Source organism: Lutra lutra, chromosome 12 (genome assembly GCF_902655055.1).
Source record: "Lutra lutra chromosome 12, mLutLut1.2, whole genome shotgun sequence".
NCBI classification, from domain to species: domain Eukaryota; kingdom Metazoa; phylum Chordata; class Mammalia; order Carnivora; family Mustelidae; genus Lutra; species Lutra lutra.
In genome coordinates this window covers 83,657,177-83,684,251 of record NC_062289.1, presented here as the reverse complement: position 1 = coordinate 83,684,251, position 27,075 = coordinate 83,657,177, and the positions used below count along the sequence as shown (strand labels likewise).

The 27,075-nt window shown below is 39.1% G+C and overlaps 1 protein-coding gene across 4 annotated transcripts in view; it reads right to left on the bottom strand.

Annotated features, from left to right (window-relative positions):
* Positions 1–27,075, bottom strand: part of SBNO1 (strawberry notch homolog 1) — a 46,164-nt gene that overhangs the window by 12,891 nt on the left and 6,198 nt on the right. For 2 of the 4 annotated variants that reach the window (XM_047696604.1, XM_047696603.1), the window contains 15 exons: positions 23,203–23,334; positions 22,597–22,701; positions 19,993–20,305; positions 15,389–15,489; positions 11,638–11,734; positions 9,121–9,281; positions 7,262–7,395; positions 6,976–7,066; positions 5,364–5,525; positions 3,910–4,045; positions 3,726–3,831; positions 3,425–3,578; positions 2,482–2,664; positions 1,858–1,955; positions 116–267 (listed from right to left, as the gene is read on the bottom strand). In XM_047696604.1, the coding sequence (XP_047552560.1) occupies positions 116–267; positions 1,858–1,955; positions 2,482–2,664; positions 3,425–3,578; positions 3,726–3,831; positions 3,910–4,045; positions 5,364–5,525; positions 6,976–7,066; positions 7,262–7,395; positions 9,121–9,281; positions 11,638–11,734; positions 15,389–15,489; positions 19,993–20,305; positions 22,597–22,701; positions 23,203–23,334 (2,125 nt within the window). The remainder of the gene's footprint in view (positions 1–115; positions 268–1,857; positions 1,956–2,481; positions 2,665–3,424; positions 3,579–3,725; positions 3,832–3,909; positions 4,046–5,363; positions 5,526–6,975; positions 7,067–7,261; positions 7,396–9,120; positions 9,282–11,637; positions 11,735–15,388; positions 15,490–19,992; positions 20,306–22,596; positions 22,702–23,202; positions 23,335–27,075) is intronic. The other 2 variants (XM_047696606.1, XM_047696605.1) reach the window with 2 other exon arrangements.

Genomic DNA, 27,075 nt, shown 5'->3' with positions numbered 1-27,075 from the left:
GAAAGTATGCAACCACGTGCCAATTTAAAAGGAAGGCAGCTCAATCCCCAAATATCGCTCCTCAAAATGCTCACATTTATACTATTTTCAACATCATTTAAAGAAAAGAACCCACCTTTCCGCTTCTTTACTTTATTTTCTTTACAAGGACTATCTCTTGGAGAACTATTGTTACTTGGAGCTGTCAAATCAATTCCTAGCAAACTATAAAGTTTCTTCCGGTCTGGAGCTGGGAAGTGTTTTTCAATAAGTGACTGCAACACTCCTCTGTTTACACGAGAGAAAAAGTGGTAATTAGAGGTTCAGTCTGCAAAATAATTTATTATCTGTAAAGTCTTAAGGGGTGCCTGGGTAGCACAGTTGAGCATCCAACTCTTGGTTCTGGCTCAGGTCATGATCTCATGGGTTGTGGGATCAAGCCCCCTGCCAGCATCCATGCTCAGCAGGGAGTCAGCCTAAAGTTCTTTCCCTCTGTTCCTCTCCCCATGAGTGCTCGCACTCGCTCTCTCAAATAAATAAATAAAATTAAAACATATATATATACTTCAAAACATGTTTCTTAAAAATAAGTATACTTTAATACTATAAAATATTAATAATCCAGCTGAAATAATTTAATATTCTAGGCCAAGGCTGTTGAATTGAAATATAGTTCAAGCCGAGCCAATTATGCAAGTTTTACATTTTCCAGTAGTTACATTAAAAAGTGAAGTAAATGGGCGCCTGCGTGGCTTGTCATTAGGTGTCTGCCTTTGGCTCAGGTCATGATCCCAGAGTCCTGGGATCTAGCCCTGCTTAAGGCCCCCTGCTCGGCTGGAAGCTTACTTCTCCCTCTTTCACTCCCCCTGCTTATTATGTTCCTTTTCTCACTATGTCTCTCTCTAAATTCCTTAAAAAAAAAAAAAAGTTAAAACAGGAGAAAAAGAAATTTTTTAAAAGGATTTTATTTATTTGACAGAGCGCGCCTGATGCTCCGCTCGATCTCAGGACCCTGGGATCATGACCTGAGCTGGAGGAAGACACTTAACTGAGTAAGCTACCCAGGCACCCCGGAACACTTTTTTAGTAATAGATTTCAGGACATAGACTAGTATCAAATCAACATGCAATCAGTGAGATGTAAAACATTACTTTTTTTTAAGTCTTGTCATTTTATATTCACAGCGTATCTCAATTTTGGACTTGCCATTGATAGGCACATGTGACTAGTTCCTATCACTTTAAACAATGCAGTAACAGGCACACAAGTATAGAGAAAGATTAGGAGGTGCACGTTTTGCTTTTGGAAGCAGTTTTGAATTATAACCATCTTAAAAGGAGCCACTCAAATATATTTCCTAACACAAGAAATAGTATAGTAGGGCAAAGAGTATTTTGCTAATTTTACGATTAGAGTTAAAATTGGCAGGGTAGGCAAAGAAATTGAAAAAAAAAAAAAAAAAAAAAAGCCTAAATCATCTTTTTAAAATTCTCATGACTGTCTGCAATTTTAATACTACAGATAACTACAGAGAACCATTGCTTGTATTGCTCCTCTGAATAATGGTAATTTCAAACACGCAAAGCTGAAACTAAAACTCAAACTATTCCAGGCTGTCACAGATTTCCGAGATCTATAAGACAAAAATCACACCCTTCCATTAGTCTAAATACTGGGCACAGTCTCGTCAAAATGCTTAACAATCGAGTACTTCTGTGTTACAGTTTTCCAATGGATATATTGTGATGAACAAGCACAGAATGGAAACTAAGATCAGAAAAACTTTAATGATGATACAGATGAATCAAAACTTCTGCCTCCAGGAAATGCCAACATTCAAACTAATCTAAATAAAAACTCAAAACTAAAAACATTACTTGGCAGTTGAAACGAAATCATTTAATTCTCCTCCACCCTCTTCCAAGGCTTCTAATGTTCTAGCTTCGCCTGTTGATTGCAGACCAATTACAACACACTGGAGAGAAAAATAAAATTAAAATAAAACTATGCATGTGGTTTCTTAGGATATATTTTAAATATTTAGCTAAAAAAAAAAAGGATTTCAAACAAGAATGACCCATTATTACATATGTGTGCTCATTTATTTATTCTACATATATCTGAGGCATGCTATGTGTAAAAAGCTTAGCTAGGAAATAGGATTACATCCTGGACATTCAGTTCTTTGTGATTTAAATAGATATATATATATTGCTAAAAAGAAAAAAAGCTGTATGGTAATCTATACCCACACGTCAGCTGTAGTTGTATCTATGGATGGCCAAGTTAGTGTGATTTACTTTTTTATATACTCTTTGAACTATCTAAATTATTTATAAATAGGCACCACTTTTATTATTTTTAAAAATAGTAAATTTTAAAGTCTTACTATGTTAATACATTCACTCTCAGAACAGGCTTTACAAGCAGAAAGCCTGAACACCCAAAAGATTAGGAAACATAACCAAAGACCAAATCTCTCAGTGTGTTCTTCAACTTACTTTTCCATTCTTGATTTCTTCTCGAGCTAGTTGCACAACCCTTTTAACTTTGGATGCTATGCACAAGTATTTGAAAAATCTCTGGTGCGCAGACCAGAACTGACCCCACATGGATTTCTTCATGCGTTGCTCAGCATCAATCAGATCTGCGGCTTGCTGAAATCTCTCTCTGGCAATGACCCACTGAAGAGGGAAAATCCACATTTTAGACATTTCATCTATGATTTTTAAAAAATGACTGATTCAAGCAAAATATTGTTAAGTACAAGACTAATACTAATTTAATGAACCATCTTTAGTAACTTGGCCATCTCTAAACAAATGTTTTTCAGGATGCTCACAGAGGGGCCTCTAAATTCTTATCAGCTACTAGAGTTATTGCAGGGAATAGTTACATTGTAATTTTTAAAATTATGCAACTCAGGGGCGCCTGGGTGGCTCAGTCAGTTAAGCATCTGCCTTTAGCTCAAGTCATGATCCCCTGGTCCTGGAATCAAGCCCCACATAGGGCTCCCTGCTTGGCAGGAAGCCTGCTTCTCCCTCTTCCATTTCCCCTGCTGTGTTCCCTCTCTTGTTGTGTCTTCTTCTGTCAAATAAATAAAATCTTAAATAAATAAATAAATAAATAAACAAACAAACAAACAGAATTATGCAACTTAAACATTTTTTTGGAAAAAAGTTTAAGGCTTAAGTGATTTTTACACCCAACATGGGGCTCGAACTGACAACCCCAAGGATCAAGAATTGCACGCCCTCCTGACTCGGCCAGCCACATGACCCATTACAAATGGCTTTTTTAAAATAAATTACTTTAACAAAAGAGAAAGCTTAGGAAATTAGGAAAATGGGCATCTAGCGCCCTATCTGTTGTTTTATAGCAAAATAATATACTTGTGAGCGGAGAGACATTAAAAATACTAGGAATTAAGAAAAAACTTCTCACCAGCTTGACTGCTTTGTTATACATTTTCACATAGCTCTGAGAAAGAAGAACTTCCTCAATTTTGAAGGTCACTCCAGTAAAGCTCAGCTGTCGAGCAATGTACATTCCTCTAAGCTTCATATCCATAGCAACTATTTCCATGGCACCAACACCTCTGAATAAAATTAAAACACACAGTAACTATCATTAAATATAGTAGGGCTTTAATATAAGTGGAAAAGGTTTTAGCAGTAACACCTCTTTTAGACTGCAACTGAGAAAGACAATGTATACAGACAATGTATACTGTAAATTGCTTTACCTCCGTTCTACTGCTTGGATAAAATCACTGAATTCTCTAAATGGAGTTCCCTCACCCCATATTCCAAGACGGTTCATATAGGCCATGTTTCGTGGTTCAGAAGCACCTGAAAAATTCAGAAACAAAACATTTTATAGCTGAAAAAATAACCCACACATATCTTTCAAATAAAATAACAACTCACCAGTGGCACTAGCATAAACAACTCTGGCCTTTGGCAATTTGTTCTGAAGCTCTAGAACTGCTAAGCCTGTCTTGGTTGGCTTTGAAGAACCAACAGGACATAAGTTTTTTGCTTTATGACATTCATCAAACACTATCTGTACAGAAAGAATTAAGGAACATATCACAGTAGCAAGTATCGCTAATCCTTAAGGAAAACTTAAGGTTTATTTGAAAGCCTTGGGAAACATCCCAAATTTCTGGGGTGGTAGAATTTGGTGGGGTCAAATTCAAGACAATCAGGAAGGGGAGAGATGCTGTGGATAATAAACCCCTGAGCATTAACTTTTTAAAATTAACCAACATACCCATCATCCGGTGTTTGTTTTTTTTTTCATCATCTGGTGTTTTGTTAAACCTTAACATTTTACTGTTATTTGCCTGAGACAGTTTTCTTTTTAAGGTAAGAAACATAAATGAAGCCCTCTATGTGCCTCTCCTTGACATCATCCCTCCCTCTCAAGTCTGAGAGGCAACCAAATTATTTTGCTTATTTATACTGACCAGATATTTCTTAATTAGAATGTAAGAAAAGACTCCACTGTGGCAAGGTATGTCCACCACACAGATGATTTTGGCAAATTCTCTAAGTAGAAGTATAATCGGTGACTAATTTAATCACCATTTGAAAAACATTCTTCATGCTTAACAGTGAGAGGTGTGCTATGGGCAAATAGGTTTGGAAATCACAGTTCACAGTTTCTTCCCCTTAGTCTTCTCAGGTGCTTTACTACATGAATATGCAGTGTGAATCCCCAAAAGCGGAATACAGTATTCATCACTTCCCACATCTGTTAACATTTTCCTAAACCAGGAGCTTAAATATTGGCCTCTTACACGACAGCTACAAAACAATCTCCCTTGGACATTGGGAAGTCATTAAAGCTCTCATCCAGGCAATATCAGTTAATCTCAGGATGTAGTTGTTTTGTTGTTGTTTTTTAAGATTTTACTTATTTGAGAGAGAGAGAGAGCAAGCAAGAGCAGGGAGGTCGTCAGAGGGAGAAGCAGATACCCGAGGAGCTGAGAGCCTGATGTGGGACTTGATCCCGGAACTCCAGGATCATGACCTGAGCCGAAGTCAGTGGCTTAAACAACTGGGCCACCCAGGCATCCCTCAGGATGTAGTTTTAAATGTATGTTTGTTTGTTTGTTTATTTGTTTATTTTTGAAAGATTTTATTTACTCGACAGAGAGAGATCACAAGTAGGCAGAGAGGCAGGCAGAGGGAGAGGGGGAAGCAGGCTCCCCGCCATGCAGAGAGCCCGATGTGGGGCTCGATCCCAGGACCCCAAGATCATGACCTGGGCCAAAGGCAGAGGCTTAACCCACTGAGACACCCAGGTGCCCCAATGTTAATTTTTACATTCACTTTTGGTCATTAAAAAATACAAAAACATTTGTTGTAAAGGATACCACGCCATCGAAGTCATCACCGCACCAATGCAGAAGTTGTTTTAATCTAGTTTTATATTTACCGCCAGACTGACTTTCACCAATAAGGGAAGAATAGGTAGCAAAAATGACACCCTTTTTCACGCTCCCATTATGTTTGGAAGAAATTTTTCCATATTTAAACTAAAAAAGAAAAAAAAGAAGAATTTAACATATACACTTTTTTCTCTGAAGAATCTATCCCACCCAAACTTCTATAGGAGGAAATTGGTGGGTCCATCATGCGTTTTAGGGAAGTCAAAAGAGCCCCTAAGACCACACACACGAACTTCTACATATGTATACACACACACATACGTGCATGCACCCACACATATATACACACACATATATACAACTTCGTGTTACAACGATCTAGTTTTCATCAAAGTCTCAAAAAACATTTTTTTTTTTTTTAAAGATTTTATTCGTTTTGAGAAAGAGAGTGAGCGAGCATGCATGGGGAGGGTAAGGACAGAGAGAGAGAGGGAGAAGCAGACTCCCCACTGAGCAGGGAGCTTGATGAGGGGCTCAGTCCCAGAACCCTGGGATCATAACCTGAGCCAAAGGCAGATGCTCAACTGACTGAGCCACCCACGTTTACCTCAAAAACTTCTATCAACAAGAAAAGATTACAAACCAAACCCTCACTCCAAGAGAAAAAAGTCACAATATTCACTCTATAAAATATTTATTATGCACTTACTGTATGGCAAGTCATTATAATTAATTCTAAGGCATATATAAAGAACTATGATTAGTAATTAATATACCCTTCTTCAATTGTGCGGACTAAAAAAAAAAAAAAAAATCAAAAATATTTCTAGATGCCAGTGACATGTTTTTAGTTTGAGTTGTGAGGAATCATTCAAGCCACAGTACTTTACCTACAAATCCACACAGATACCCACCCAAAAAAAGCCAATGATGAGCAGGGCAACACTGAACCAACCTAAGGCTCACATGGAAAGTAGATTTACATTTACCTCTTTTCAAAAGGCTAACAGGGAGGTACCTACCTGCAGGAAGTCTGCCTAATGTACTACTCCAGCTCTTGGTACACAGGAGGTCAGTAATGATTTGCCGAATGAACATTAAGATTACTATCATATTATAGTATGCTTTAGATAGTTGGGACACATTTTCTTCCACCTGACAGAATTGTTTTAACATGAACACAGGTACAGATACAAAAATCCAGTGGGTTTTTCCAAATCAATCTCCAAGCCTCAAAACCTCTCTATGTGCTGCGAGTACCTGTCCACACAGCTTTCCTATGCTACACCCTTTTACTCACAGGTATGAGTTTCACCCATATAAGGTTACCTCGGAAACAAAGACAAAAAGAGCACCAAAAACTGAGAACTCCATGATGACAGAGACAAGGACCATTTTGTTTGCCACTATACAACCGTACCTAGCACAGTACTTGATGCATAGGAACCCACAAACCAAGAACAACTAGCACTCACTAATGTCTTCTGTAAAATAATTCACTTAATCCTCACAACTCTACAAAGTAGAAACTGTTATTCCCATCTCATAGACGAGTCAATATTTACTGAATGACTAACCAAATAGAAAACTTTCATACCTTGTTTAATGAATGAACCAAAATGTTTTTTGCTCCAATATCCCTCAAATCTCTTTCAGCATCATACTTTAAGTCATTTGAAACACTGAACCTGACACATAAAAAAGAAAAAAAAAGTAATTAAATGCAAATTCCATCAATCTAGCAATATTCAGGATAAATAAAAACAGGGCTTGACATTTAAAAAAAAAAAAAAAAAAAAAAACACCTGCTCACTAAAACCCATCTTACATGCTGGAGTAACTATTCACAAAAGAAGCTTCCACAGACAGTCTTTGGCACTTACCATAATGCTCTTTTTCTACTCAACAAGTAATTTTCATAGATAATTCCCGCTATTGTCCTTCCTTTCCCCACACCAGCACCATCACCTATCAAGAAGCCAGCACGATCTCCATTAGGTAGGAATGTTTCATGTTGCTGAAAAAGAGAAAGCTGATAACTAAGTTACTCCTTTAGAGACTGGGATGATCCATCTTTCAAACACTGTTGTAGGAATATATTAATGTGATCTATGTGTATACAAAGGGCACAAAGTTTAGCTCAATATGGATTCTTTCTTAATATTTACTATGTATTCTTTCTGGCTACAATCACATGCACCAGGTAACTGAAGTTACTGGAGTTAACAAATTGGTTAGCATTCTTTTTTCTTTTTTTGAGGATTTTTTTTTTTTAAGATTTTATTTATTTATTTGACAGACAGAGATCACAGGTAGACAGAGAGGCAGGCAGAGAGAGAGGGAAGCAGGCTCCCTGCTGAGCAGAGAGCCCGATGTGGGACTCGATCCCAGGACCCTGAGATCATGACCTGAGCCGAAGGCAGCGGCTTAACCCACTGAGCCACCCAGGCGCCCTTTTTTGAGGATTTTATATATTTATTTGACAGAAAGAGATCACAAGCAGGCAGAGAGGTAGGCAGAGAGAGGGGGAAATAGCTCCCCACTGAGCAGAGAGCCCGATGTGAGGCTGGATCCCAGGACCCTGGGATCATGACCTGAGCCGAAGGCAGAGGCTGTAACCCACGGAGCCCCCCAGGCACCCCAATTAGCATTCTTCTGTGTCTCTTTCAATGCCTGCATAGTCAAATACAAACAATCACACATAAATATGGAGGACGGTAGGCTGTTCGGCTTATTTTACAGAAATGGAGTGCAGAAGAAATCCTCTCAAGAAAACTGGCATAACTAATTCATGGTTTTGAAAGCCAGTAAAATACCCATACAATAATACCACAGTTCATTCAAATAGCCACTAGGGTATTGGATTTTTAGGTCCTTTCTAGCATTCAGGAAACAGGGTTAAAAGAGCTGCAACAAATAGTCATCCGTTCATCTCCTTAATGTATATATTCTTAACCTAATAGTTGTATTGGAGAGACTCCCAATAATGGAACTGTTAGGTCAAAGGACATATGTAACTTTTTTTTCAAGCAAGCTCTACGTTCAATGCAAGGCTAGAACTCACGACCCCAAGATCAAGAGTCATGCTCTATCGACTGAGCCAGCCAGGCACAATAGGATATATGTAATTTTATTTTTATTTATTTTAAAAGAGAGAGGAGGCACATGCACAAGAGCTGGGTTTGGGGAGAGGACAGAGAGAATCTTAAGCAGGCTCCACACCTAGGACAGAGCCTGAGATCATGACCCGAGCGGAAATCGAGAGTCTGACACTTAACCAACTGAGCTACCCAGGCACCCCACATTTTTAATACACATCCCCAGTGAATTCCAAAAAGGTTATAGCATTTTTCATTTCCAGTAAAAATGAACCCCCTGCATCCATGCTACCCCTTTAATTTTTTAACACACGAGGGGCACCTGGGTGGCTCAGCTGGTTGGGCGTCCAACTCTTGATTTCAGCTCAGGTCATCATCTTGGGTTCATGGGATCAGGCCCTGCATTGGGCTCCACACTCAGCACAGAGTCTGGTTATCCCTCTCCCTCTGCTTCTCCCCCTGCTCACACATGCTCTCTCTCTAAAATAAGAAAATAAATAATTTTCTAACAAATGAAACTTTTGTAAAATCATAAGCACAAGTTTTTCATTCAAGGAAAATTGCCTTTATGTTAAAGCAACTATACTATATGGACAAGGATTAAAAGATAAATATATTGTATGTAATTATGAAATACTGCTTACCTGGGCTGCATAAGTAATTGCCTCCAGCTGTAACGCTGACAACCAGCCATTATCAATGGTTTCTTCAGAAATGGATGTTTTGTACCAAACATCAGGAGGAGTAACACTGGATAAAGAACTTGTTTCCACTACAGCATCTGGATGACGTAGGCCAATTTTTACTAAATGAAAATTTAAAAATACTTCATTTTAATTTTTCTAGGTAATAATGCTCCCAGTTTTATTACATAATATTGCCGTATTTTTGCTGTCAGAGAAAATAAAAGTAAGTAAGTAACTATACACTTCAGGATTCTAAAAAGGCACCAATAGGTGGTAAATTAATACTTAAATTTGATAAAAGGACCAATTTATCAAATACTTACGGTTTAAATAGAGACCTGCTAATTAAAAAAGATATAGAAAGGGGTGCCTAGGTGGGTCAGTGGGTTAAGCCTCGGCCTTCGACTCAGGTCATGATCTCAGGGTCCTGGATCAAGCCCCACATCGGGCTCTCTGCTCAGCAGGGAGCCTATTTCCCAACCCCCCTCTCTCTCTGCCTGCCTCTCTGCCTACTTGGGATCTCTCTCTGACAAATAAATAAAATCTTAAAAAAAAAAGGGGGGGGGCCTGGGTTAAGCCACTGCCTTCGGCTCAGGTCATGATCTCAGGGTCCTGGGATCGAATCCTGCATCAGGCTCTCTGCTCAGCAGGGAACCTGCTTCCCTCTCTCTCTCTCTCTGCCTGCCTCTCTGCCTACTTGTGATCTCTGTCAAATAAATAAATAAAATCTTTAAAAAAAAATACATAAATAAATAAATAAATCTTAAAAAAATCTATTTGAATGAATCATTCACTTGAATTAGTAAAACAAAAAGTCTGGAATTTAATTTTATTCTGAAAGGTATTTTAATGGAAATCTTTGATATAAAATTAAACAGCAACTAATTCCTCAAAATGCATTATGTGAATAGTTTTAAATAAAGGTCAGCAAACTTTTTCTATAAATAAGTCAATTAGTATTTACAGCTTTGCTGAGCAGCTGGTCTATTACTGAACAATGCCATTGTAGCAGTGTAAAAGCAGCCATAGCCAATAAATAAACAAACAAACTCATGGCCATAGTTATTTTCCAATAGAACTTTATATAAACAGGCATTGGTCCAAATTTAGTTTGCTGACCTCGGTTTAAAGGGCCACGGGTAAACTTTCAATTCTTTTATGAAAACCATTATGGAGATTGAGGGAAACCACCCATTTGAGATACCACAACCTAAGATTTTCTTTTTCTTTTTCTTTTAATTTATGTATTGGGGCACCTGGGTGGCTCAGTGGGTTAAAGCCTCTGCCTTCAGCTCGGGTCATGATCCCAGAGTCCTGGGATCAAGCCCCGCATTGGGCTCTCTGCTCAGCGGGGAGTCTGCTTCCCCCTCCTCTCTCTCTCTGCCTGCCTTCTCTGCCTACTTGTGATCTCTGTCAAATAAATAAATAAAATCTTAAAAAAATAATAAAATAAAATTTATGTATGTATATGTTCTTTTTAAGTAGGTTCCACATCCAAACTGGGGCTTGAACTCATGACTCTGAGATCAAGGTCTCATATTCTACCAACTGAGCCAGCCAGGCATCACATGAAGTTAATTTTAAATGACCAGAAATTATGGGATCCTGAAGTCAATACATAGTTGCTAAACAGAAATTTTGAGTTTAAGTGGTAGTATTAGTAGCTTTTCATAGAAACTTGGAGTACATAAAGGATTATAGCCATTTATTTTTTCATCTTATCTCCCCCATAAAATGAAAAAGTGAACATTTTACATCAAAACTAAAAACTACTAATTTTCTTTGTTTTTAAAGATTTTCTTCATTGATTTGACAGAGAGATACAGTGAGAGAGGAACAGAAGTAGGGGGAGTGGGAGAGGAAGAAGCAGGCTTCCCGATGAGTAGGGAGCCCGACATGGGGCTTGATCCCAGGACCCCAGGATCATGATCTGAGCCAAAGGCAGATGCCCAACAACTGAGCCACCCAGGCGCCCCAAACTATTAATTTCCAATTTGACATAGTGGCCACTAAAAAAATAAATCACGGTTGTTACAGAAAAAAGGACAGAAGTGTTTATGTACTCCAATGAAATAAATAGCACATTTTTAAGATTCCCGTGTTTTCGTGCTTTGTTTATATAAAATATATAAAGCTAAGATACAGATTTCTATCTCTGCAATTTACTATGATTTTATAATCACTAATATGAACAAAGTTAACCTGAAACAAAATAAAACCCAAGCTTTTTTACTCTTAAAGGACTTCAGCCCAAAATGGTTCTACGTTTGCATAGGGAAAATAACCCACAGCAAAATTTTCATGTAGGTATTTTAAAATATATTATAATTTATAACCTATTACAAAGCTCTTGTCAAATTCTGAGGTACTCAATATTGACAGCTCCTAATAGATAATAACATGTGTGGGAAAGTTACTTAAGTTCAAGAAGAACCGGGAAGTCTTTCATTATGTTGACAGATTCCAACAACATACATTTTATCGGCATATACTCTGCATAGGTTTCTGCGTGACCCATTTCTTCTTCATCTTCTTCCTCCGGTTCATCTTCCTCTTTCACAACAGGGACCTTCTGTAACACAGTGGGAGCATAATCAGAGACTGGAAGCCTAACCAACACAAAAGAAAAACTCTTCTGTAGGTTACTAAACAGTCTTCAGTCTTGGAAACATGACACACCACTTCTATATTCCCTAAAATCTGGGTCACACTTTACATCTTCTGTGCTTCTCCAATGAGTACAGGTAATCCATGACCCAACTCTCATCCCTAACACACCACTGGGTCACCTCAGGGCTCCACCATCCTTCCAGCCACCACTATCTCAAACTTTCCTCTTCAATATTGCCTACCACCCTCCATGATGTCCAGAACTCTTTTTTAACCTCAGTCTTCAGTCTTCATTTCAGTTCTAGGAACAGAAAGACCAAAAGATCTGGGGAGCAAAGGTGGATGAGCTAGCCCCAGAAGCTCATCCTACAACCTCAGTGCCAGAAACTGCTGAAGTTACACATCCCACCCTCATTTCAGTGCACCTTCACTCCAGCTATCTTCTTTCCATCAGACACGGAAACCAAAACCCCAGAAAACTCTCGATTTAAAGTTTCTTTTGAAGGACAGAGAATCTACTTGACATCTGTGCCTCCAAGCAACAATCATATGTAAGATAGCCAAGCACTTACTCTCCAAACCCTAAAACACCGAAAAATGCAATAGGGAGCTCTTACTAATTAAACCAGGAAAACAGGAATGAAGCCACTGTCCCAGGCAACTTGAGTGAATGGTTACCAGTCACATGTTCCTTTCTTTCTTCACCGAATCTTGAAGGGTAAGATACAGAGGATTAGGGGAACAGAAAGACCCTGTACTTGCCTCCTTTCACTACAAGTAAAACCATCAGCAAAGCTCTCAATTAATGTGCTTGTTCAAGAAAAACTACAGAGAAAAAGCTGTGAAACCCATAAATGTAGAAAAGAAGAAGAAAAAGAAAGAGAAACCAGTCAAGACCTATAAGCAATGCCAAAGGCAACAAAGCCTTGAAAGGTAAGGGCAGGCATTTTGATTTCTTTCTCTTTGGTCTAGAGTATGATGGCACAAAGATGCTCAATAAAAGTGGGAAGGAGAAGAGAGATGGTAGACAAACACCCAATCAACATCAACCCATGGAATCCTGAGAAAAAATCCAAAACAGTTCCAAATGCTCTTAATAGCCAAAATGAAACTCAGTTACAAAAACTATAGACAAAGTGGGGCTGGCCAAAGAAACAGATGTAAATCCCCATTCTGCTGGTTTTTTGTGTGGCCTTAAGCAAATGACTTAAATTCTGACTCCTCCTGACCCCCACCTTCAGCCCTTTCCCTGCCTACCAAGTAAGAACGCATACTAAAGGGCTGGCCTTCCCTTTCTATCTTATCTTACTATACCTGAATTTAAAAAAAAAAAGAAAAAATTACCAAGAGTGTAACTGGAAGATAAATTGGTGACACTGTCTGGTCACAAAATCAGGGACCAGACAGGTAAATTTCTAAGCCAGTAAAATGGCAACTGAGGGCCACCAAGCTTAGGATCAAGGAGAGAATCATGAGGGGGAGCAGGGAAAGGTTGTGGTACCTGGGGAAGGTCTGCCCAACACATAGAACACGTGTTCACTACTAAACTTGAGGCATGCTTTACGAGGTGGGGAATGTGAACCCAGGGTTGTCAGGTACTCCTAGTTTTCAGGAGAACCTGGAGTTCAGGATCTTTATGTGGTAGCAACAAACTAAAAATCTTTCAAAATGTTGTGGAGGCCAAACAGAACACATCTGTCAACTGGCTTTGGTGCACAGTCTAGCAGTCTGTAATCCCTGCTAGATGTTTCTTTTCTTTTCTTTTAAGTGAGGTCTATTCCCAATGTGGGGCCAGAACTAAAGACTTCAAGATAAACAGTCACATGCTGCACTAAGTGAGCCAGACAGATGCACCTGTTAGATGTTTCTTTTTTTTTTTTTAAGTATTAAGAGATTTTTTTTTTTTTTAAGATTTTGTTTCTTTGTCAGAGAGAGAGAGAGAGAAATCACAAGCAGAGGGAGTGGCAGGCAGAGAGAGAAGCAGGGTCCCCGCTGAGCAAGGAGCCCCATGTGGGGCTCGATCCCAGGCCCTGAGATCATGACCTGCGCTGAAAGCAGCCGCCTAACCAACTGAGCCACCCAGGCGCCCCACCTGTTAGATGTTTCTTAACTGCAAGGACAACACAGAACTTTTGGCATATCATGGGCAAACATGGGCTGGAATGGGAATCTATGTACATTTCTTAAAAATGCAACTGTACTTTCTAAAAATCAACTTCCACATAAGTTGCTGGTACACAACCATTAAGTAAACTGGGTCCTGCCAGCATTCATTTTCCTGGTCCCTGTTCAAAACCTCAGGCACAGATTGCTGTGCTGTCTTTCGAATTCCATATTCCATCCCTAAGTCCTATCAATTCTTCGGTATTGTTACATGCAGTCATCTCCTATTTTCCTTTCTTTCTTTCCCCTCACCTTTTCCCACCCTCTTTGCAATCTTCCAAGTTCAGTCTCTTAATTTCTCCCTTCTGGAGTATTTAACCAACCTTCCAACCTGCCTCTCTTCCCCACCTGACACCCTGAAACACTAATAGGATCCTTCACTTCCAGGGGCCCCCACAGGTGCTACACCAAGTCTTTTTTTTTTTTTTTTTTTTTTTTTAAGATTTATTCATTTGAGAGAGCAAGCGAGAGAGAGACAGAGCATGCGCATGCAGGTAAGCAGGAGTGGGGGGAGCAGAGGGAAAGAATCTCAAGCAGATTCCCCGCTGAGCACAGGGCCTGATCTCACAACCCTGAGACCATGACCTGAGCAGAAACAAGAGTCAGACACTTAAGCAACTGAGCCACCCAGGTACCCAAAGTCTTTCAAACTCAACTCAGGAACCTCCACAGTGCCAAAACCAACCATTCCAACTTTCTCCTGGCTTACTGCCATCTAAGTATATAGCCACCACCTCCCCTGTGCCTATCAATGCTTTAGCTCCCTTCCTAAAATGCCCTCTTACAGTCTCTCCAAATCCAACACCTAATCTCCATCATACCTGCTCCACAAAATGAAGTGTTCCCAGGCCATCTGAGTCCAGGGAGGTTTCCTCTTCCTCCAATTTCCTAATCCTAACTGTGAGTAACTCAATGTACTTTTTGCGATCCTTTATACTACTTAAACCATGTGTTTGTCCAACTGTGTGATTATGGAAGGGGGAGCCAAGTAGTACACCGCTTGTTCAAACCCACCACACACAGGCACTGTTACACACAGCACAGTTATGAATAAATGTACAGAGTTAATTAATCCAAGGCATTTCCAAAATTTAAGGAAAAAAATTACTTATAACTAGAACATTATACAACCTGACAGCTCATAATTAGCTATGTATTCAGGTTCAATCCCCAAATGGACATAGTTATCAAATACTTTGGTTAATTCCAAATTATCTTTGTCTCTGATCAGATGAGATTGTCAGTCCTGTGTGTAATACCAAACCCTATCAAATATGCAAGCTCTCATCACCTCATTTAGTATGTCAGTTTGAGATTTCATGCTTATTCCTTAGTTCATGTAGTTGAGTAGCCCCCCTTCACTCAAAAAGAAGTTTTTCTGAGGTTGTTTAAGACCACTTTTAGCCAAGCATACATCTATACCACACAATACAGATGCACTTTTGAAACTCACCATGGTTGGAGAAAAACTCCTCATTTTCATGTCGTTTATCCATATTCTTGCTACTTCTTTATTAGAAGACTCTTTCTTTACAGCACCATTGCTTACATCAGCTGAGGGGAGAGTTACTAGATTTTAGAACAAAATATCAATTTCTTTTCAGTAAAAGTTTTACTATAATTTTTTTAAATTCAGATTTTTAAAAAAATAAATCTAAAGAGTCAGTACAAGTTTACCCATTTCACGAGCCAAAGAATACCAACCTGCTTGTCACTAACCTAAACTAAGCGTTAAGAATTAAAACATTCAAAGCTATGTGTTACCATGCAGCTAAGAATTAACCTTAGAAAACAAGTAACTTAAACAGAAATGTGTGTACTCAAAACTTGAGAACCAGTTATGAAAAGGACATATTAACCACAAGTATTTGATAGTTCATTTTAATACAAATATCAACAGGGATACTTCACTTGGTTCATCAAAAACAAACCAACCAACCAACCAACCAGAATGGTGTTATCGTCAAGACAGAATCAATCTCATCTGAGTTGGTGATACTTACTTTCAAGGCAAATTATTATTTCTTGGGGGAAAAAAATATTGGGGAACTCTATTTCCCTCTTTCCCCAGAATAAAGATCCAAACAATTAATCTTTTCTTCTTCAATACTGGTGGTTTACAAACTCTTTTTATTTTTATATATATATATTTTTTTTTTACCAAACTCTTTTTAGATACAGTAAGACAACTCCTCAATCTGAGTATCAGGTCAAGCCGAACTGCCTGACTAAGCAGTCTAGAGCTAGAGCCCCCGTGACCAGCCTGCATGAAGCACTCACTTCAGGTATTTGGAATTTCTGAGATCAGTGTGGAAATCACACCAGAAGGACTTATTAACATCTTATCTACTCAACCAAAAGATATGGAGTATATGGGAGGCCTGTCACTTGGGACTCCAAAATTACTACAACTGAAGTTTTAACAAAATAAGGCTGGAACAGAGATAACAAATTTATGTACTTAATGTAACTGGGCGAGAGAGAGTGAAAAGTTGGCAGAGTACAGAACCCAGACCTCACGGGAGGGCTCAGCACCCAAACAGAGAGCCAGAGGGCTCAAGGCTACAGAGGGAAACACGCATAGATAAAGGAGAGAGAAACATGCAAAACCTTGCTCTTTGCAGTTTCATACTTTTACTGTTCTCTTCCAGTAAAAAGATTACCCTGTGCTTCAACACAAAAGTATGCTTATCTTTGGCGTTCACTTACATGTTTCTTTTTCAGCCCTGGTCCAGTGTGATAGTTTCTCAGACTTCCACACAAGGACGGCCTTGATTTGTACTCTTTTGTCTTTTTAAAATTACTCCACTGGATGTGGGAGATGTTACTGTACTAAGCATTACTTGATCAGCTCCAAACCTATCCTGTTTTGTTTTGCTTTCTAAACTTCCTTGACGATAGCAGTCTTCTTTAAATTATGAGAACATGTGCTGATTTGAAGAGTGGAATGCTCAGGAAGCCACTCACATAAAAGCAGCTGGATTTCTCCTCAAATCCAGACTTTAATGACAGCTGTTTCCACTAACTGCTGATCATCCAAGACTCCCAGGAATCATTCCAGATGCTGCCCTGTACCCCAGCTAGTTGGGGGCCATGCTCCTGATCTCCCTGGTGGAGCAGAGTAAAAAATCAGTCCTAAGACAGTTCAAATGACTTAATGGGCATGTAGTTGCCAGGTTGCAGTTAGTTCAGGACAATGACCTTGAGAATAAACTACAGCCATAAGAACACAGTGGTATAGACTCAAACAAAAGACTAAATTATCTGATATTTTTAATTGTATCTGTCACTGGACATGAAGTTAGTTCTACAACACCCTACCAAACACTTCTTGGCCATTGCTTTAGAATGCCCCAGCCCTATACTTCACAAACACAAGCACAATTTCCAAGCAGTCCATTCTGCCAAAAAATTATACACTGGTCTATATCAGGTATTAAAATCTACCTCCTAATATTAGAAAAACAAGGCAGCTGTTTGGAAAAAGGAACTGTCTGTTTAATACGTATCAGCTCATTCCAAAACCCTGATAAAATGCTATTTATGTACTAGTATAAGACCTCAGGAACCTTCATTCTAGCCCCTTAATCCAAACATACAACAATCCCAAAGAAATTTACTTAAGGGGGAGCAAAAAAAGGCACCCATTCCAATCCTGAAACTATAAAATAGTGGTCAGCTCAGAATATAACCGAGGTCAGTTATCATTTCCAACTGTGCCCACCATGGTACTATTATGTAACAAGTACTCGAATACACTTCAACTGAATGTAGAATGGAAGGAAACAATATCCCTCTTAAGAGTTCATGTTTTTCAGTTTCTAAAACTGTACTACTAAAATTTGATGTGGTCAAGATTTTAAAGTTTACCTGATAATTCTATTTTACCCTTAAAAATTACCTTACTAAATACGAAGCTTCCTCTGAACACTGCACTCAAAACTAACCTCTTCCTGCCACACACCTCATTTTCTGCTTCTCTCCTCAGTGCTTATTCCTTTCAGACACACTATATAACTTCTTTCTTTTGCTTATCATCTCTTTCTCTCCACTAGAATGCAAGCTGCAGGACAAAAGAGATTCAACAGTTTTCTTCCCAGCCACAGCCTCAAAAGCCCAAAAGAGTTCTTAGCACATAGTAGGCACTCAATAAATATTTGAAAAAGTGAGCTAGCACTCTAAAGAAAAACTAACAATAAAATCTGTATTCTCTCTATATAAGTAAACTCTTTAAAAAAACGTTATCAAACCACTGCTGAACCTTTCCCTTTAAAACCCCATCCTTGGGGCGCCTGGGTGCTCAGTGGGTTAAGCCGCTGCCTTCGGCTCAGGTCATGATCTCAGGGTCTTGGGATCGAGCCCCGCATCGGGCTCTCTGCCTCAGCAGGGAGCCTGCTTCCCTCCTCTCTCTCTACCTGCCTCTCTGCCTGCTTGTGATCTCTCTCTGTCAAATAAATAAATAAAATCTTTAAAAATAATAATAATAATAAAAAAAAAAATAAAACCCCATCCTTAAAGAATTAGCTCATGGTGATGGTTTATCAACTATTTGAATGAATATACTAAAATCCACTCAACCATGAACTTTGAAAGGATGAATTTCATGGTATGTACAATGTATCTCAATAAAGCTATTTTTTTTTAAAGGTTTTATTTATTTATTTGTCAGAGAGAGAGAGAGCGAGAGTGAGCACAAGCAGATAGAGTGGCAGGCAGAGGCAGAGGGAGAAGCAGGCTCCCTGCTGAGCAAGGGAGCCCGATGTGGGACTCGATCCCAGGACGCTGGGATCATGACCCGAGCTGAAGGCAGCGGCTTAACCCACTGAGCCACCCAGGCGCCCCTCAATAAAGCTATTTTTAAAAAAAGGATTGTATGAGCACTCATTCTTAAAAAACAAAACATATAGTAAGGGGTACCTGGTGGCTCAGCTGGTTAAGTGACTTTGGCTCAGGTTCCTGGGATCGAGCTCTCCCTGCCAGGCTCTCTTTTAGGTAAATAGATAAAATCTTTAAAATAATAATAATAACTTTTATTTATTTATTTATTTATTTTTTAAAAGATTTTTTATTCATCCATTTGACAGACAGAGATCACAAGTAGGCAGAGAGGCTGGCAGAGAGAGAGAGGGAAGCAGGCTCCCTGCTGAGCAGAGAGCCTGACGCGGGGCTCGATCCCAGGACCCTGAGACCATGACCTGAGTCGAAGGCAGAGGCTTTAACCCACTGAGCCACCCAGGCGCCCCAATAATAATAACTTTTAAATAATGAAAATGTATGTATCTTATTTTTTTAAAAGATTTTTATTTATTTGAGAGAGAGTGCATGTGAGCAGGAGGAGGGGTAGAGCAGGCAGGAGAGGGACAAGCAGATGGCACTGAGCATGGAGGACAATGCAGGGCTCAATCCTGGGACCCTGAAATCATGACCTAAGCCAAAATCAAGAGTTGGATGCTCAACCGAATGAGCCACCAAGGCATTACAAAATGTATTTTAAAAGAGAATTTATTAAATACACATCTACTTACAAGCAATGAAGCCAATGACAGGTAAATAATAAAATTGTAAAAGTCACAGTGAAAGGAGAAAAGTATCAGTTTCAAGCTAGTTACCTTACACATGGTCCAAGGCCCACCAGCCTGAGCACCTCCAAAAAGCTTGTTAGAAATGCAGAATCTTGGGCCCTACCCCACACCTACCAAATCTGATTCTGTTTTTGAACAAGATCTCCAGGTGATTCACAGGCACTTCTCAAGTTTGAGAAGTACTGATTTAAAGGACTGAGAAAATGTTAACTAGTTATTCCCAATATATAAAACTGAGATCTCATAGTGTTAATTAATGTAGCCTCCTGGTAATTCCACACTTCATTTCAAGGTAAATGCTATGACTTCTAAATTTCTCCTTCCTTTGAATTGTATAAATCCTATAATTGTACAAAGTCATACAGATAAGTCCTTCACACCCGGTTCTTTTAAGACCCAAGGAAACCCTTAAAAACACCCTGACACATCTTACCAAAAGGAGCCGGCTGACATGACTGAGAACAGACACACTTACTAGCTGCTGTTGCCACTGGCTGCGCAATATTGGCCGGCGGCTTCAGTTTCATGAGCTCATTCAGACTATTATTTTTTAGCAGATCCTTCAGCTGAACCTGGTCCTTTGAGGGTGCAGAGGTCATGGCATTTCGTACTGCTGGTGCGGAGACTGAAGGGCGTGTGTTTGCAGTAGTCTGGATGAACTTTGTTAAGGTGATGGTCTGCCTATTCGTTGTTACAGGTGGTGTTTTAGTCATTACAATTGTAGATCCCAGGGTTGGAAGCTGATTTATTTGATTCAGCACAAATGTTGTAGTAGATGGAGGCTGCTGCTAGAAAAGAAAACCATAACACATCAGACCACTGAGGAAGTACCGAGCTCTCTAATGTGGCTTAGATTCACAAACATGGGAGGCCATTTAAACATCTAAAACAGACTTGAGTTCTCACTTGAACACTGGCACTGTATTTTTAATTAAATATGCCTAACTATACACTACCAAGTTAAAACACACCACTTTGGGGGGGGGGGGGAGTATAGTAATAGTGTGACATTGTCTATACTTATCGGGGCCAGCAAGGATAAATAAGGACTCTCCTAAGCAAGTTGTGATGTGTAGTAATGCCATGTAATGCAAGGACTAGGAACAGAAAGAACCTCTAATCCCAGCACTGCCCCAATGAGGTTGATAACTTTGCAGTGAAAAGATGTTTCCTGCTTTGATATATATACAAAAGTAGGAGATGAATTGTTTAGAGCTCTTGTGGGAGGTTTGTTAATCTCCTTACTAGTTGTCTTTGTATTTTATAGGGACCCTTTTCTGAAGTTTCACTATACACATTCTCTAAAAGTAAAAGTAAGATTCTGGTATCAGGAGCACCTGGGTAGCTCAGTGGGTTAAGGCCTCTGCCTTCGGCTCGGGTCGTGATCTCAGAGTCCTGGGATCGAGCCCCACATCGGGCTCTCTGCTCAGCAGGGAGCCTGCTTCCTCCTCTCTCTCTGCCTGCCTCTCTGCCTACTTGTGATCTCTGTCTGTCAAATAAAATAAATAAAATCTTAAAAAAAAAAAAAGATTCTGGTATCAGTATAGTTTTGTGAAGATGTACTTGCAAAGATTCTTAGTTCCAACCTGATATCAGAGATTTACAATCTCTGATAACTTCAAGCAAATCACTTTACCCCCGGAGGCCCAGGCTCTCTGGGGTTCATTTTCCATTGCTACCATTCCATGATTCTTGCCCAATGCTTTGTTTGCTATCATACAGACTAAACCAATGTTTAGAATTTAGAAGATAAAACCACCGAAACAGGGTTTTAAACACCTAATTTGTACGAATGATCCAGCCAATCCACCGATATCACATACTGGTGATAGTATGTTGGGTATTACCTTTGGGTAATGAATGGGTACTACCTCTGTACCTAAGACAAAGCTACATAGCATTTTATTTTTTTATAGTTGGGGGTACAGGCAGACATTAGGAGTTGGGGAAAAATGCAGGGAAAAAAGGTCAAAGATTGGGAAAATGACGGTGTGACTACCATGGACTGAAGTGCAATATTTAAAATTTCAGTCTATTTCTACTTCCTTTCCTCCTCAAACTATTTGTTATTGTCCCATGACTCCTATAACAAGAATCTTAAGACATTACCACGCATTACTTTTTTATTTTTTAAAGCAGGCAGCTTTGGTGTACCTGGCTTGCTCAATTGTAGAGCAATCAATTTTTTTTTTAAAGATTTTATTTATTTATTTATTTGACAGAGAGAGAGAGAGAAACAGTGAGAGAGGGAACACAAGCAGGTACAGAGAGAAAGGCAGAAGCAGGCTTCCTGCTGAGAAGGGAGCTTGATGCAGGGCTCGATCCCAGGACCCTGAGATCATGACCTGAACTGAAGGCAGATATGCTTAGCAACTGAGCCACTAGGCACCCCGAGCATTCAGTTCTTAATCCAGGGGTCATGAGTTTGAGCCCCATGCTGGGTATGGAGCCTACTTTAAATAAATAAGCACAGGAGGCAATTTTTTTTTAATAATATTTATTAATTTAAATAATCTCAACACTCAACATGGGGCTCAAACTCACAAACACAAAAACCAGGACTGCCACCTAGGCATCCCACCACTTATCACTTTTAAACAAAACTCTCAACAGTAATTTATCATAAGTTATCAATTTTTTAAACCAGGCTGTCCAATAATTTTATATGCTAAGCTTAAGTTAATAACTGCTATGTTTAAGGTAAAATCAGAGAAACTCTATATTTAAAGCACAATTACCATTACATAAAAATCCCATGTACCAATGGACAAAACCTGAAATCAACAAGGAAAAATGAAATGTATAGTGAGATAATGTGTAGCTCATCTCTACTTCATGAATTTTGTATTATTTACAGTGAGTAAATTTTAAAAAGTTTGCTTTGTCCTAATTATCTTTTGATCAATGTAACTATGAGAAGAATGAGAGAAACATTTTATCAAATAGGAGCTGAGAGTAGCATATTGGAAAGTAGCAAAAAACAGAACTGGTAAGGTAAGACTACTTCATATTACAAATTATTTTCTTACTATAATTCAAAACCAGTTTAGCAGTCACACCAAATGTAAATCATTCTTACCCTAACATTTAATAGCGCTGGAGTAGGTAGCGTCTCTGGTTCTGGTTTAACAGGAACTGATGCTTCAGTCTCCAAACCTAGTTCTAATGCACTAAGTGGCACGGACTAGAGAGAAAACAATATCAGAGAAAAAAATAAAAAATGATGGCAGTGAATTCTGTTTCAAGAACAAAAGATGTATTTATTAAAATTTTTAAAATGACAAGTTTTACGCTCAAACAGATTGTAAATCTCTGATACCAGGTTGGAACTAATAATCTTTGCAAGTACATCTTCACAAAACTATACTGATACCAGAATCTTATTTTTTACTTTCAGAGAATGTGTATAGTGAAACCTCAGAAGAGGGTCCCTATAAAATACAAAGACAACTAGTAAGGAGATTAACAAACCTCCCACAAGAGCTCTAAACAATTCATCTCCTACTTTTGTGTATATATCAAAGCAGGAAATGTCTTTTCACTGCAAATATTTTCCATCTCATGAGAGAAAACTAATATAAAAATAACATACACATGCTTATTTAAAATTGTCTTAATAACGTTTACTCTGTAAATAGAAATTAAGAAAAATCTACTTTTTACAGAGACTTTGGAAAACTCTTACCTGCTGAACTGTAGGAGTAGGTGTTGGAGTTGCAAGCCCTGCATCTCCCCCATCAATATCAAAGAGGTCATTCGGACTAATTCCACTCTCACTCAAAGCAGCAAGCAGTAAATCTTGCCCTGGTTCCACCATCTTTAGAGCAAAATATGTAGTATTAACATAAAAAACTTAATATGCCAATTAACTCTCTTCTAAATACAAACCAACATCTTCTACCAGACCCATCCATTTGATATTTATGAAGAACCTGCTACATATCGGGCAAGAAATCAGATGAAAGAGAAAAAAATCTCTGATTCCAAAAAATTCGCAATAAAGATGAAAAGGACAGAGAAATATGTAAATCACAGCAAGAGTGTATGTGTACAAAATGTTGTAGGAACAGAGAAGGAATGCTGAACTTTGCCTGGGGAGAGAGGTCACGAAGACGACTGTGGAACGGAGTCTCAAGGAAGGAAATGCCAGGTGGATGGGGACGTTCTGGATAGCGCATTCACACTTCTGCAGATATGAAAGACACTGGCGCTCTTTAAGAACAATGGTTAGTGCGATTCATCGTTAGTATGGAAGTTCAGAACAGAAACCCAAGTGTCAGGCAGGTGATGACAAGAGAAGAAGAAGATCTCACCCACAACCTTGTACACCATGGCAGAGAGCACACTTAATCCCATGGGTAGCGGGGGTCAGAAAAAGTTTTCAGATTGAGAAGTACAAGACATAGATCTGTGACCTAGAAAGATTATGCTGAGGAAGTATGGGGGCACACTGAGAATGGGTAGAACAAGACCAGAAGCAGGAAGACATTTTAGGTAACTGCTACAGCAGACCGAGAGATGATGTGGGGTCCCTGGGTGGCTCAGTCGGCTAACCTTTGGCTCAGGTCATGATCCCAGGGTCCTGGAAAAGAGCCCTAAAACAGGATCCCTGCTCAGCAGGGAGCCTGCTTCTCCTTCTCCCCCACCGTCTCCCCCTGCTCATGCATGTTATCTAATAAAAACTCAAAAAGCCAAAAACAAAAAAGGGATGATGTGCTGTAATGACAGGGTGTAGAAAAAAGGGGAGATGAATTTCAAGATGTTTAGGAAGGACAACCCATAACACTAAGTTTATATAAAAGTTCAAAATGGAAGAGAATATGAAATACACAAAAAGCATGAGTTGATGGATGATTATAGAGTTAAGCCAAGAGAAAGCGAAAAAATAAACACTGAGCCTGGGAGACCCCAAAATGAGTTTTATAGCTTGTTTTTTTTTTTTTAAAGATTTTATTTATTTTTCAGAGAGAGATAAAGAGAGACAGGGGCAGGCAAAGGAATTAGCAGGCTCCCTGCCAAGCAAGGAGCCCAATGTGGGATTTGATCCCAGGACCCCGGAATCATGACCTGAGCTGAAGGCAGACGCCTAACCAACTGAGCCATCTAGGCGTCCCGAGTTTTAGAGAGTTTAGCGAGAGAAAATACCTATTTAGAAGCAAGCAAATACATTTTAAAGATTTTACTGATTTATGGGGGCTGGCAGAAGGAGAGGCAGAGGGAAAGAATCTCAAGCAGACTATGTGCTGAGTGTGGAGCCCAAAGCGGGGCTCAATTCCACAACCCCAAGATCATGACCTGAGCTGAAACCAACCGTCAGACACTCAACCAACTGAGCCACCCAGGCACCCCACAAATACATTTGAGATCTGGGTATTCTTGGTATAATATATCAAAATCTACTTTGGGGGAAAAAAGCTTAACAGAACTTTCTCAATTTTTAATGTTTGTCATTATCTGAAATAACCAATTTATAAACGTAAGCAAGAAAAAAATAACCAATTTATATAAACAGGGAAAGCTACTGTACTTGTTTTACCTAAAAAACTAATTTCATGTTACATAAATAATACACTAATCTTTAGCTAGTTCATTTGTTCTCAGGCTGTGTGAAAGAATTAAATGTCAGTGTTTTCATTATGTCCTACAAAAAGAAAGGCATTAGCCTCTGTGACCATGACTTCCAACATACATAAGAACTACTATTTCAAATGAAAGTAAAATATTTAACAGAGAAATCTTCTACTAAGTAGGTCTATGTCACATAAACCTATACATCACTTAGAAAGAAGTTCTAGAAGAAACATGAATGAGTTTACAGCAGACACTACAGATATCCAGAAATGAAACTCAGGGCAGACCTACTGTTTGAAGGGAGTCTTAACCAGAGAGCCCCAAGGAAGAAGAAATAGCTCAAAGATTTCCCCAAAATTTTTCAGAGAAAGGAAAAATCTATGGAAAAATACATTTTGTGTAGGAAAGGAAAAGGTAAGGAAATTGACAGTGACTAAGTATCTTTTACAAGCTTGACAGTGTTAGGACAGTGTTAGACCACAACAATCCCCCCCAAAAATAGACATTATAATGTTTTAGAGATGAAACCGAGGCTCAGAGCACCTGGGTGGCTCAGTGGGTTAAAGCCTCTGCCTTCAGCTCAGGTCATGATCCCAGGGTCCTGGGATCGAGCCCCGAATTGGGCTCTCTGCTCAGCAGGGAGCCTGCTTCCTCCTCTCTCTCTGCCTGCCTCTCTGCCTACTTATTATCTCTCTCTGTCAAATAAATAAAAAAAAAATCTTAAAAAAAAAAAGAAAAGTAAAGTAAAACAGTATTTGTCATCAAATATATAGTCAGTGAAAAATTAAAAAGAAACTGAGGCTCAGCTTAAAGTACCTATAACTACCCAGCACTAGATTGTTTAAATTTCCAAAGCCCATGCATTCTCTTTCCAAAGAACAGATCTAGAAGTCAATGCTGCAAACCTCAGTTTCAGTACTTAAGTTTGGAATAAATGCCCGTCTGAGGTTAAAATAGGAATGGAGATAGATTATTGGATAGCAAAATAGAGCATGAAGGGACTGAACAGAGAAGACAAATAGGAGAAATGTCCCAATACAGATTTAAAATAAAGTTAATCATTTTTCTAACAGACACAGCTGACCATACTTCACAAATTATCCTAGTACATAGTACCAACATGTACCAAGAGACCTAAATCAATGCTTTAAAAACATTTCAACCAAGGCCTCTGGGTGGCTCAGTCAGTTGAGTGTCACTCTTGATTTCGGCTCAGGTCACTATCTCAGGGTTATCAGACTGAGCCCTGGGTCAGGCTCTCTGCTCAGTGGGGAGTCTGCTTGAGATTCTCTCTCCCTCTGCCCTCCCCTGCCCCCACCCGCCAACATGTGTGCACACTCTCACTCTTCCGAAAAAATAAATCTTAAAAACAAAAACCAACAAAACATTTCAACCCACAAAATACCTCATTAAGACCAATGACCTGTGGGAATAGGTGGTGGTCTTGGCCTGCTTGCTATGACTAATCCTGACCTAGATTAACAGAATTCCAGAGACTATCAAAATGTCATATTTTGGGGCGCCTGGGTGGCTCAGTGGGTTAAAGCCTCTGCCTTCAGCTCAGGTCATGATCCCAGGTCCTGGGATCAAGCCCCACATTGGGCTCTCTGCTCCACAAGGAGCCTGCTTCCTCCCCTCTCTCTCTGTCTGCCTCTTTGCCTACTTGTGATCTCTGTCAAATAAATAAAATCTTAAAAATAAATAAATAAATAAACATTGTCTAAAGTTTAAAAAAAGTCATCTTTTTTAGTAAATATTTAAAATATTGATTTATTTACATTCGAAACAAAAATACATTGTTTTAAACCAATGACTCCTAAACGACAGACCAAAGAACGCTTGGAAGCCAAAGGACCCATTAATTCATTAGATGCACACTAAGCCCTGACTAATTATACTAAAGAAGTACAGAAACATCATTAATGAAAGCAACAAAAATCAGTGAAAAACATTACTAAATTCATGAGTTTTCTGAAATATATTTTCT